The sequence below is a fragment of the Anolis carolinensis genome, chromosome 2 (genome assembly GCF_035594765.1).
Source record: "Anolis carolinensis isolate JA03-04 chromosome 2, rAnoCar3.1.pri, whole genome shotgun sequence".
In the NCBI taxonomy this organism is placed as follows: domain Eukaryota; kingdom Metazoa; phylum Chordata; class Lepidosauria; order Squamata; family Dactyloidae; genus Anolis; species Anolis carolinensis.
The window spans coordinates 180,779,674-180,793,429 of record NC_085842.1 but is presented as its reverse complement, the minus strand read 5'-3'; the positions used below and the strand labels follow the sequence as shown (position 1 = coordinate 180,793,429).

Sequence of the window (13,756 nt, the reverse complement as noted above, 5' to 3'; positions counted from 1 at the left end):
AAAAAAAAATCCCCAAAGAGTAAAATCTAGCAAACAAATACTTTAATTCAAACCCCTCTGAAATCAGAATATTGTTGTTTCAAAATTATTTATGGAGGCAGTGTAGAAGGCCCCTTCTACACTGCCATATAATACATATTATCAAATCAGATAATCCACATTATCTGCTTTGAACTGGATAATATGAGTCTACACTGCCATATAATCAAGTGCAAATCAGATAATCTGGATTTTATATGGCAATATAGAAGGGGCCCCAAGTTGAAGTACCAGCAAATGGTCATATGCATTTCTCCATCTCAATGAACTTGGCCAAATTCTATAATCTGTCTGCCTCTCTTCTCAATTTCTTCATTTTGCACGTGTAGTGTTTGGGGGCAGGAAAGGGTATCTGTTCCAGGTGCTGTAGTCATTCATAACCTATAGCCCTTAGAGTTTACCATGGGGACTGTGTAATTTCCCCCTGAAATAACCTCAGTTCTACACTGAGCAAGACTGAACACAGAGACCTATGCATATTTGCTTGTTTAGCAAAACCTATTTTGCTTCTATCAGTGGAAAGGGAAGCAACTGGACAGGGAATTGTGTTCCTACCTCTAACAGTTTAGCTTGTCACATGTGGAAATTTCATTTGACCCATTTTTTTGGGCTTTCACCAAACACAGACTGCCCACTTTTCAAATAGAGTTTCACTTATCCAACATAAACAGGCCAGCAGAACGTTGGATAAGCGAAAATGTTGGATAATAAAGAGGGATTAAGGAAAAGCCTATTAAACGTCAAATTACATTATGTTTTTACAAATTAAGCACCAAAACAACATGCTTTACAATAAATTGACAGAAAAAGCAGTTCAATACACGGTAACGTTATGTAGTAATTACTGTATTTACAAATTTAGCACCAAAACATCGCAATGTATTGAGAACATTGACTACAAAAACATTGACTACTAAAAGGCAGACTGTGTTGGATAATACAGAACGTTGGATAAGCGAAGGTTGGATAAGCGAGAGACTACTGTATATCTTTGGCACCATAAGGAATACAAACTATTTTAGAAAATGAAAGAAGTTCAGAAGATGCTGGATTCCTCAGCCAATGGAAGATTGAGCCTTTTTTTGAAACTCTTGTATAGTCAAGTCAGACTATTATTTGTATGCAAACTGAGCTGTTTCTGCTAAGGAAAGTCATTATGTCAAGGAAAGTCATTGCTGAAATGACCCTGTTATCTGCTCTATCAGTCCACTCAATTTGATACATTGTGATCCAGATACATTGGTCTACAGCTCACATCACCTGCATCTGGCTGGGCCAGGGGTCCTGCTAATTAAAGATTTTTGAAGTTCTTGCTAGCACATCTGAAAGGCACCAGGTGGCAGAAAACTGCTTTATTACTGTTATTGTTACAGTTGTATTTGTATACATTCTACCTTTTCCCCAGTTTGGGACTCAAGGCAGCTTGTTGTTGCTAACTGCTGTCAAGTCAATTACAACTTACGGTGACTGTACGAATGAAAGACCTCCACATCAGCTCTCATCATCAGCCCTGCTCAGGTCTTGCAGGCCTTAGGGCCATGGCTTCCCCAGTTGAGTCTATTTGTCAGGAATGTGGTCTTCTTCTTTTACTGCTTTATTTTACCTTAACCAAGCATTATTTTCTTTTCTGGTGGGTCATGTCTTCTCTTGAAATGGCCAAAGCATGACAGCAGCCAAAGCAAACATAGTTAAAAACCATCACAAAGTGACACCATTTTAAACAAATTCAAATAAATTAAAATCCAGTGCATAATAAGTGTCTTAAATTTTGATTTGCCTTGAGGGTGTTTGGAGGCTGAGATCAGTTGCTAACTAAATGAGATGTAATGTTGCAGACAGGTGTAAAATCTTCACAAGGTTCTCAGGCCAAAAAATACCTACATGAGCTAGGACTAGCAGGAGGCCTCTAGGTGTTTTAGACTTCAACGTCTTAGGAATTGTGGGAGTCAATGTCCTAAGCACCTGGAAGGCCGAAGTTTGCCCATGCTTGGTCTAATCCATGGATACACACAGCAGACTGCTACTACCATATAATGAGTGATGGGAGAAGCAAGGTTTGTATACTGCTAGGTGCCCAGTTATCTTGCCTCTCCTGCAGGCTACAACAGAAGCAGATCTCTTGGATGTACTTTGAGGCAGGAAAATGGGTTTCCCTGCCAAGGAGCTTGTGTGCATTCAAATCAGGCTAGATTGGGCTAGGGAAATGAAGCCGTGTCCTTTCCCTAGATTTGAGAAAGGCCTCCTTTCTCGCTCCTTCTTCCCCCATTTTTTCTGTTAGAAGAAGCAACCCAGTAAGAGTGAAATAACACATGTAGAAAGGGTTAATAAGTTCTAGATGTGGGGTCCCACTGCCTTTTTTCTTTATTTTGCTGTGCTCTGTCCATTTGATCTTCATCTGATAAATAGTTCTCCATTCTGGGTGAGTAATATCTAGTTTTGTTGAAGGCTTTCATGACTGAAATCATTGGGTTGCTATGAGTCTTTTGGGGTGTATGGACATGTTCCAGAAGCTTTCTCTCCTGACGCTTCACCCACATCTGTGGCAGGCATCCTCAGAGGTTGTGAGGTATGTTGAAAACTAGGCAAGGGAGGTTTATATATCTGTGTAAGGTGCAGGGTGGGAGAAAGAACTTTTGTCTGTTGGAGGCAGGTGTGGATGTTGTAATTAATCACCTTGATTAGCATTTGATGGCCCTGTGGCCTCAAGGCCTGGCTTCTTCCTGCCTGGGAGAATCCTGATTGTTTCATGCCTGGAATTTCTGGACAAGTCTACATAGACACCACCAAATGCAGCATTGCCCAAAGATGAATCAAGGAACATGAAAGGCACTGCAGACTACTTCAGCCAAAGAAGTCAACCATAGCAGAGCACTTTATGAACCAATCTGGACATAGCATATTATTTGAGAACACAGAAATGCTGGACCACTCTAACAACCACTATGTCAGACTACACAGAGAAGCCATTGAAATCCACAAGCATGTGGACAATTTCAACAGAAAGGAGGAGACCATGAAAATGAACAAAATCTGACCACCAGTATTTTAAAAACTCTAAAATCAGAACTGTAAATAAAGAACAACACTCTGAAAACAGGAGAATTCCAGACATGAAACAATCAGGGATAGCTAACACCTCCCAACAAAGGATAGTTTGGACAGGAAGAAGCCAGGCCTTGAGGCCGCAAGGCCATCAAATGGTAATCAAGGTGATTAATTACAACATTAACACCTGCCTCCAACAGACTAGAGTACTTTCTCCCACCCTGGACCTTACACAGATATATAAACCTCCCTTGCCTAGTTTCCAACATACCTCTCAACCTCTGAGGATGCCTGCCACAGATGTGGGTGAAACCTCAGGAGAGAAAGCTTCTGGAACATGTCCATACAGCCCGAAACTCACAGCAATCCAATATCTAGTTTTGTTATTTGTGATGTTTAAAAAAGAAATTCAAGCATTTACAAAAAAAAGTTAACTAAATAAGAAGAATCCCACAGATACAATGGACTGCTAAAAAGATAAATAAATAGATCCTAGAGCAAAAAAAAAAACCTTATCTATCCCTAGAATCCAAAGTGACTAAACTGAAATTGTCATACTATATCATGAGAAGGTGTGACTTACTAGATACAACAATACTGCAATGCTCACTAAGGTAGAATGCAGCAGGAAAAGGGGAGAGAGAGACTGTTTAACAGGTGGATAGACTCAATCAAGGAAAGCAGAGTTGTTGGGGAATGGAGTGTCTTCGAGGCCTCTTATTCATAAAATCACTAAGCTGAAGTCAACGTGATGACAAAATAAGAAGCTACTTGACCTATGTAAGACCAAGGTGATATAAATACCACTCTTAAATATTGTCACAGAATGCTTGAGGAAATCACTTTCTTCTATGAGAAAAAGTAATATAATGTCTGAATCCTATTTATTTATTTATTTATTTATTTACAGTATTTATATTCTGCCCTTCTCACCCCGAAGGGGACTCAGGGCGGATCACATTGTACACATATAAGGCAAACATTCAATGCCATATAACAGAGACAGAGACAGACGCAGAGGCAATTTAAACCTTCTCCAGCTTCCTAAATCCACAGATTTCCATTTGAACAACTTTCATGACCTCCAAAAGTAAATGTACTTTCAAAATAGCTGAAGTGGAAGCAATAGAAAATATATATGTTGCACTGTTTATAATGATAAACTAAATCCTTTGAAGGCGAAGGGTCGGCGGCAGCCTGAGCAACATCTGTACAGAACAGCACTAAAAATTGCCTTAAGCCTTATTATGGGCTTTGGCATTAAGCAAGAGGTTTATGGGGATATCAGGATTCTTGGGTGATGCTTAAAACCGTGCGGGTTGTGATACAGCAGAACAGGTCAGCACATCTTGTAACTTACTCATATGGCAAATGATTTCCCAGATGGTGGATCCCACCCCCCTTTTCCTCCCATCTTAGGCAGTTAGCTAAACCAAGAGACTCACTGATCCCTGCCATACGTATGTGGTGGACTGCTTTAACATTTGTCCAAATTGAAGAATCCCAACTCCTATTGTTTTGTTAACTTCAAGACATGTCCAACCAGTGTCAACTCAAAGGCAAACCTATCATGGAGTTTTCTTGGCAAGATTGGCTTAGACAGGAATTTGCCTTTGCCTTCGTCTGAGAGAGTGCAATTTGCCCAAAGTCACCCAATTCTGTGGCTAAGCAGACATTTTGCTAGGATTAGTATCCAGTCCAATACTCAGACCATTATAACATGCTGGCTCTCATCTTGTCTTCTCATTTGAACCAAGTCTGAGAAGAGAAGAGACTTAGACATCACCAGTTTTTAATCTGAGTCAAACTTACTTTTTTCCACTGAGTGGTAAGACATAAGGTGCAAACATATCACTCCCAGCCACACATGTCTGCTCTCAGTGTCTAAAAATCTTCACAGACAAGCAGGTGACACATCTGTTCTTTCACTGGTGTCTGCCTTCCCAACCTCAACCTTTCTCCTTTTTCATCCCCTGAAAGGTTTTAATTCTGCCATTGGTGTAGCTCTCACAGGTGTCTGTCTGTACTGTGGGAGCTTTTGCTTATTCATATTGTCATCACTGTGCCCTAAAGTCACCTGTCTGGATAGCCTATATCAGTGTTAGGATTTTTATCTGTAAGGAGGAAGGTCTTTTTTTGTGTGAGAGAGGCCCATCTTGATAGTTCTCAACTTTCTAAGAATGTTTGTAGGAAAGTAGTCAAAGATTCCCTTGCTTGGAAGAAATTTGAGTTCTGACAAATGTATTGTTTTGGACCAGTTAATAAAGTGATCTTTTGTTCTCAAATTTAATCATTTTCATGTTACTGTGATCTATCTTGAAGGACAGAATGGAAAGATAAAAATGCAGTAAATGAAATGATAGTATTTTATTATAACAATTTCTTCTAGGATGGTTATGCAGCAAACATTCATTGGATTGTTGGATAAACAGATATATCTCAGTTGCACATAAAAAGAAAAGAACCTAGTAGCAATTTAAAGTCTAACATGTTTATGGTGGCATAAGCTAGTCTTCCCCAACCTCTATATGTGTCCTCTATATGTGCTGGACTAACATCAAATTATAAGTGTAGTGTGACATATTATTTCTTAAACTGTGGATCCCGACCACAAATGGAATCTCCTTAGCACAATGATTCCCAACCTTTGGGCCTCCAGGTGTTTTGGACTTCAGCTTAGATTACTGCAGTGTGCTCTATGTGGGATTGCCTTTGAAGACAGCCTGGAAGCTCCAATTAGTACGACGGGCGGCAACCAGACTTATAACTGGAGCGCCATTCAAAGAACATACTATTCTGTTGTGTCAGCTCCACTGTATGCCAATATGCTACAGAGCCCAATTCAAGTGCTGGTCTTGACCTATAAAGCCCTAAACAGTTCTGGTCCAACATACCTGTCCGAACGTATCTCCTCTTATAAGCGTATTAAAACTTTAAGATCATCTGGGGAGGACCTGCTCTCGGTCCCATCTGCCTTGCAAGCGCGACTGGTGGGGACGAGAGACAGGGCCTTCTCAGTGGTGGCTCTTCAGCTGTGGAACTCCCTCCCCAGCGACATCCGGCAGGCTCCATCTCTTCTGGGTTTTAGAAAAAAGCTAAAGACCTGGCTATGCACACAAGCATTTAAAGAATAAATTTCTATGGCTTTGACACGGTCTGGATTAAGGATTATGCGCAATGTTTTTGGATGAATGGACCTATGCACTTTATACGTTTTAAGTTTTGTATACTGTTCCATGTGTATTAATGCTTAATGTAAATTGTTGTTTAACTGTTTATGTTGTTTTTATCGGCATTGAATTTTTGCCAGATGTGTAAGCCGCCTTGAGTGGGATAGAAATGACGTGAATAAATAAATAAATAACCTCCCAGCCATCTTACCAGCTGTTAGGAAGTGCGGGAGATGAAGTCCAAAATACTTGGAGGCCCAAAGGTTGGGAACCACTGCCTTAGCACAATGCTGGGGTCACGAAAATTCGCAAAATACAATTATTAGTCTCTGCTAGAATGGGCTTCCGGAATGAATGGGAACTTGGTAAGTCAACATTTATGTTGGTTCCATTGATTTAAAATCTCTAATACCATTGGAACTAACAATAAAATTTTGGCCAGTGTGGAGATCGTGTAACCTTCATTATGTTCTTGACCTGTAAATCTCAGCAGCCCTCGTCAACAGCAAATGGTGACTAGTGCCTTGAGTTATACTCCAACCATAATGGAGGGCAGTATACATCCCATCCCTGATTTTGGCCATGTGTAACCATTTAATAGCTATAAGACTGATTAAAAATCAAGAGCCTGTATTTTTAGTATAAATGCTTAAAAGCTACAAATGGCAGCAGCCACCTAGGGCCCCATCTGCGCTGCCATATACAATCCAGATTATCTACTTTGAACTGGATTATCTGGCAGTGTAGAAAGGGCCTAAGAAAATGCACTTTCATCCCATGTTTTCTGCTGTTTCACAGAATGGAGTATCTCTTCTAAAATGATGCCTGATATGATATAATGATATACTTAAGAGGGGGTGGCTGTACTTCAGATTGTAATATTAATATGCAGAGATGATTAAAATTAAGTGCACATATTGTTAATTACAATTAATTGTCTGATTTCTTTCATCTAATGAAATGATGAAGGTACTGTTACTATAATAACAACAAATAACAATAATATAATGATTAATTAATACTGTCAGCCTACTGTAGCATGGATTCCACATCAACAGATTCAACCATTCACAACTTGAAAATATTCTAAAAAATAAATAAATTCCAAAAAAGCAAACCTTTATTTTGCCTTTTTATATAAGGGCCAGAAATTTTCTTTGCTAGTGAATGCCAAAGGTCTCCTGTAATAGCAGTACAATAATATACAATATAATATATATTAATATTTAATAATAACAATGATGACAACGACAAGAAAACACCTGTAGGTACCCTGTTTCCCCGAAAATAAGACATCCCCAGAAAATAAGACCTAGTAGAGGTTTTGCTGAATTGCTAAATATAAGGCCTCCCCCGAAAGTAAGACTTAGCAAAGTTTTTGCTTGGAAGCATGCCCGCCAAACAGAATACCAGAGCTTGTAGGATCAGTAAATGTATGTACTATAGATTGTTATACATGGAAATAATGGTAGTAACAAGAAATTCTTGATAGGATTCACAGCTTGTTTGGTTATGTTGGTTTGTGATGACAACTACTGTATAGTATATAATAAAGGTTCATGTTTTTGTTCAACAATTAATGTGAATTCTTCTTCATGGAAAAATAGACATCACCTGAAAATAAGACCTAGCACATCCTTGGGAACAAAAATTAATATAAGACACTGTCTTATTTTCGGGGAAACACGGTAATAGCTAGTTTATCACCATATCAAAACTGAATTTGCCACATTATCTGAACATACATAATTGATTTTTAGATTCTGGAATAGAGTCAAAACCAGACTTCTAATGATACAGACTTCTAGCCAGTAACTTGTTCTCGATTGTGATGATGATGATAAGTGTTATGAGGAGGAGGAGGAGGAGGAGGAGGAGGAGATGTCTCAGAAGAAGCCAACTTGGATGCTATGGTAGCTCTACACTAGCCAATCTCAATTCTTTCTTAGCTTATTTCTTGTGATCAATGTCACATCTCAGAATTACTCTCCCACATATTCCAGTACCACACCAGCTCCCACCCCATGGCATGTTCTTCATTTTGGCTATTTGACCAAAAGGTGATAGTAAGCAGGCAGGCACACACACACCTTAAGTGGGACTTTTATCATTCAGTTTCTTTAGAACTATGCTATGTTTCTTCATTTCTCCCAATCTTGTCTCAAGCATCTAGAAGCAGCAGCAGAAGATGAAGTGATCATTTTCAAGGCTTGTAGAAAATGTCCAAACTAATTCAATAAATAGCTGCCGTCTGTGGGTCTCATTGAGGTTAGTAGGCAACCTCCTGGTTTGCAGCAGTACAACAGAGGGGATGAAAGGCACTGCAGACTAATTCAACCAGAGAAGTCAGCCATAGCAGAGCACTTCATGAACCAGCCTGGACACAGCATATTATTTGAGAACACAGAAATGCTGGACCACTCTTAACAACTACCACATCAGACTACACAGAGAAATCGTTGAAATCCACAAGCATGTGGACAATTTCAACAGAAAGGAGGAAACCATGAAAAACAACAAAACCTGGCTACCAATATTAAAAATGCTAAAATCAGAAGAGTTAATAAAGGACAACACTCAGAAAACAGGAGAATTCCAGACAGGAAACAATTAGGGCCAACTAACACCTCCCAACAAAGGATTTCCCCCATGCGGTAAGCAGCCAGGCTTTGAAGCTGCAAAGCCATTCAGTACTAATCAACGTGGCCAACTGTAACATTCACACTTGTCTCGAACAGACAAGAGTTCTTTCTCCCACCCTGGACATCATTCCACAGATATATAAAACCCACTTGCCTAGTTTCCAACAGACCTCACAACCTCTGAGGATGCCTGCCATAGATATGGGTGAAACTCCAGGAGAGAATGCTTCTGGAATATGGTCATACAGCCTGGAAAACTCACAGCAACCCAGTGATTCCAACCATGAAAGCCTTTGACCATAAACAGAGAGGATGTTTATATCATTTTGAACTTGCAGGAAAAGCTCTATAGAAATGGGATACATAAATAGAGTAATTTTGGTGCCTTTGGAATAATCTGTGTGCAGAGGTGGTGAATATGATAGGCATCCTCTCTACCTTAGTTTGAGAAAGAAAAGAAACATTGCTGTAGAAGGTTAGCCAGTCCAACATTCTTGTTTTCACCTCGCCCACTTCCCACCCTTAGGTAAAGTATGATTTACATAGAAATGCCATAATTGCCAGGTCTGTTTGTGGAGGCTTGATGAAAAAGAGGTTACAGAGGTTTGTTGCAGATTATTACACATTCAAATCCCACTCCTAACTTGTTGGATGTGACATGCTCCAGGGAAGAGGCACTTGCTTTACACTTCATCAGATTCAAAATAAAACAAAACATCGCCTGTAACACGTATTAATTCTGTCAGCAAGATGGAAAGCCCAAGGCGCGAAGAGTTTTTAGTTTGTTGAACAGAACTCTCTGCAAGCTGGAGACAGGATAATAGCTGTATTCTGTGACAGTCTAGGGACTACAGTGAACTTTTCAGGGGCTTGGTGACAGACATTATTCTGTATATTGGACAGTGTCTTTGGGTTCAAATCAGTAGTAGCAAGCATAGAGAGGGATGGACACACACAGAATAGACTCCTAGGCCCCTTCCACACAGCTGAATAAAATCCCACTTTCTCTGCTTTGAACTGGGATATATGGCAGTGTAGACTCAGATAACCCAGTTCAAAGCAGATATTGTGGGATTTTCTGCCTTGATATTCTGGGTTTTATGGCTGTGTGGAAGGGCCCTTAGTTAACCAGAAATCAAGAACCAGAACTTTCAAGCAAAAATGGAAGAACATGAAATAAACATTAAAATATATGTATAATACACTGAAATGTGTTACATTGATTTAAATTCAATTTTAGTAGTTCCATATTAATATCGAGTCAATACAGTGTTTATGGTATGGTATAGCATGGGATATAGTATCAGGCCTATTTGTAACAGTAGCCCTGAAGCAACCAGAAACTACATTTACCCAGCATCTACCAATCCCTATGGATGCCAGTTAAACAAGGGCCATTCCACACAGCCATATAACACAGAATATCAAGGCAGATAATCTACAATATCTGCTTTGAACTGATTATCCAAGTCCACACTGCCATATAATTAAGTTTAATGTGGATTTTATACAGCTGTGTGGAAGGGGCCTGAGAATCTACTATATACATACAGTACATACAAATATATGAATTATTGCAAAAACAGAAAATGGGAGAAAAGAAAAAGTAGGGGAAGGAAGTATGTGCATTGTCTGGTATACGTTCACCATATCTTCGAAAATATATTTTTGACACTTGACATGTAGGTCAGTTTTAAGATAATATATTTTCATGTGTAGCTGAGGTAGTAAGAATTTCTGAACATTGAATAGTGAATCTTTCCAACTTTGAAGTATGTCTTTTTACAGCATTAAAAGCATGTATGATCCAATAGTGTTAATCCTCTGTTAAATTCCACGTCACAGAGATGTAGTTTAAAAACAATCTGAACAAGCATGGAGTTTTGCAGCTGTGAGTTGAAATCAGATTATAAATCCTACACCCACATGTCTCAGGTAGGCAAACACTGAAGGTCTTACTGCCTTCTAAAATCATAACTTTCATCTGGATGTTTGCTCAGATGATCACATGAGGCATGTGTGTTTCCCCAGAGTTTTACCACAAACCCCAACTATCAAAGTAGGGCAGGCCATGTGATCAGTCTACATCTGGGAGCAGGCACATGTACGCTTGTCATTTAGCATTATAGTGCTTCACTTTTTAAAGAACCTAATGGTTTCAGCCGCCATTTGGAAAACTTGATTCATATTGGCATACCCATTAAAACGTAACCTTAAATAAAAGAGAAAAAAGAAAAGGCAGGGTGGAAGGGAGGAAGTTAACTGTGCCCCACCTTTTGAGGGTTTTATTAATACCTTGCAATTTCAAAAAACTGAGGCCATGTATTTTGAAGGCTTAGAAGACATTCCCTTTTCCCCAGGCAAGGTTTCATCCAGACAGTTGGTTTGGTACAAATTGAAAAATGTGAAGTTACCCAAGCAAATGTATTATTCGTTTTGAAAACTATAGTGCAGTATGTATCCATGTCAGCATCAGTTAAGCTTAACTCCCTGAAATAACAGTCAATGTGGCCATTGGTCAGGGTATTGAAGTCCAAAACACTTAGAGGACTAACAGTTGAGATCCACAAAATTGTGCGTGTATGTTCTCTGAACTAGTGGACCAAGTGTGTATATGGTATATGTGTTTGTTTAGTGTGTGTTTGTTTGGTGCTTTCAAGTCATTTCCAACCTATGGCCATCCTAAAACACCCTTTTCACAGTATTTTCTTGGCAAGATTTGTTCAGAGTGGGTCTATTTTTGCCTTCTTCCAAGACTGCGAGAGAGTGATTTGCCCAAGGTGTTTCCAAGGCTAAGCATGATTTGCACCCTGGTCTCCACAATTGTTGTCTAATGCTCAGACCACTACACCATACAGGCTTTGTCATTTATTAAAACATGTTGATAAAGGCTATAGAGGTAAAGGTAAAGGTTTCCCCTGACGTTAAGTCCAGTCATGTCTGACTCTGGAGGTTGGTGCTCATCTCCATTTCTAAGCCGAAGAGCAGGCGTTGTCCGTAGACACCTCCAAGGTCATGTGGCCGGTGACTGCATGGAGCGCCGTTACCTTCCCGCCAGAGCAGTACCTATTGATCTACTCACATTGACATGTTTTCGAACTGCTAGGTTGGCAGGAGCTGGAGCTAACAGCGGTCACTCACGCTGCTCCCGGGGTTTGAACCTGGGACCTTTTGGTCTCCAGCTCAGTGCTTTAACGCACTTTGCCACCGAGGCTCTTAAAAGGCTATATATAAACACAAAGTTTTATAGATTTCCAGAACTTAGATCGCATTAATAGTGTTGGTTGAGTATTAAGCTGCATTTTAAATTACGCTGGATCCTACCAGTCTTTGAGAACAACTTATCAACTAAAATACCTCCAGACTGCCAACACTCACTTATTTGTTTCATTTTTCTGCTGTAGGCCAGGCGAGAGTGAGCTGCGATTAGAAGACGGAACTCAACATGTCAGTACTGAAGGTAGGTGCTTCTTATGCCTTCGTAGTCTGGCTTCTGAAACCTATCCAGAAAAGATCAGCAGGACTATTGAAAAGAAGAGGTCAGATGAATATGTGAAGCTAGCATACGCTGAGACATATTCTTGCTAGCATAGGCTTCTGGCTGGCCACTGTGAGAGATAAGATTCTAGACTCTAGAGCAGGCATGGGCAAACTTTGGCCCCCCAGGTATTTTGAACTTCAACTCCCACAATTGCTAAGAGCCAGTAAGTTGGCTAGGATTTCTGGGAGTTAAAGTCCAAAACACCTGGAGGGCCAAGGTTTGCCCATGCCTGCTCTAGAGAGACTTACTCTGGAAGATTTTGGTCTTCTGACCAGAGAACTTTAGTAGAGATCAGCTGCTTACCACGGTCTTTTTTTGTCACTATCCCGTCTTTTGTGGTCTTATTCATGCTAGATATGACTAACCTTGACTTTTCAGGACCTGTGTATTCAGCTTTGACAGCCTGTCCTGATACAATTCAGACAGTTCACTTGGGAGTAGTACTAGCAGGTTGTTTAGATTCCATACTGTCAGAACTTGGGGGATCACCATCCAAACAGCATAGGAAGTACAGACAACATCAAAGATGGCTCTGGGAAATGAAAGGGACCCAAAACATACCAATTCAGTTGAAAAGGACTGCTGCAGCCATTTATTTATTTATTTAACGTATCAGAAGTGAACCGAGGGTACAAATTGTAATGTATTTGAAAACACAAAGTTAAAAAACTTGGCATTATACTAAATGTCCTTTGTCCAGAAGCTGGCCACTTGGAGTGCCTCTGTTGTAAGAAGGTCCTCCATAGTGCATGTGGCAGGGCTCAGACTGTATTGCAATAGGTGGTCAGTGGTTTGCTCTTCTCCACACTCGCATGTCATGGACTCCACTTTGTAGCGCCATTTCTAAAGATTGGCTCTACATCTCATGGAGCACAGTCTGTTCACTGCCTTCCAAGTCGCCCAGTCTTCTGTGTGCCCAGGAGGGCATCTCTCATCCAGCGTCAGCCACTGATTGAGGTTCTGGGTTTTAGCCTGACACTTTTGGACTCTCACTTGCTGAGGTGTTCCTGCGAGAATCTCTGTAGATCGTAGAAAACTATTTCTTGATTTAAGGCATTGGTGTGCTGGCTGATACCCGAACAGGGGATGAGTCGAGATGTCACTGCCTTGGTCCTTTCATTGCTGGCTGCTACGTCCCGGCGGATGTCAGCTGGTGCAATGCCAGCTAAACAGTAAAATTTCTCCAGTGGTGTGGGGTGTAGACATCCTGTGATAATGCGGCATGTCTCAGTAAGAGAATTGCAGCAAGTTGCAGCAACCAGAAGCAACTTGCTGCAACCATTGATGCTGATGATTAAACCAGAAAGGGAAATAATAGA

General features: G+C 40.3%; 2 protein-coding genes across 2 annotated transcripts in view; one reads left to right on the top strand and one right to left on the bottom strand.

Moving 5' to 3' along the window:
- Positions 1 to 13,756, bottom strand: part of foxp3 (forkhead box P3) — a 151,939-nt gene that overhangs the window by 78,703 nt on the left and 59,480 nt on the right. The window lies entirely within an intron of this gene.
- Positions 1 to 13,756, top strand: part of ppp1r3f (protein phosphatase 1 regulatory subunit 3F) — a 43,189-nt gene that overhangs the window by 12,989 nt on the left and 16,444 nt on the right. Inside the window, exon 2 of the mRNA XM_008103923.2 lies at positions 12,301 to 12,356. Within this exon, the coding sequence (XP_008102130.2) occupies positions 12,301 to 12,356 (56 nt within the window). The remainder of the gene's footprint in view (positions 1 to 12,300; positions 12,357 to 13,756) is intronic.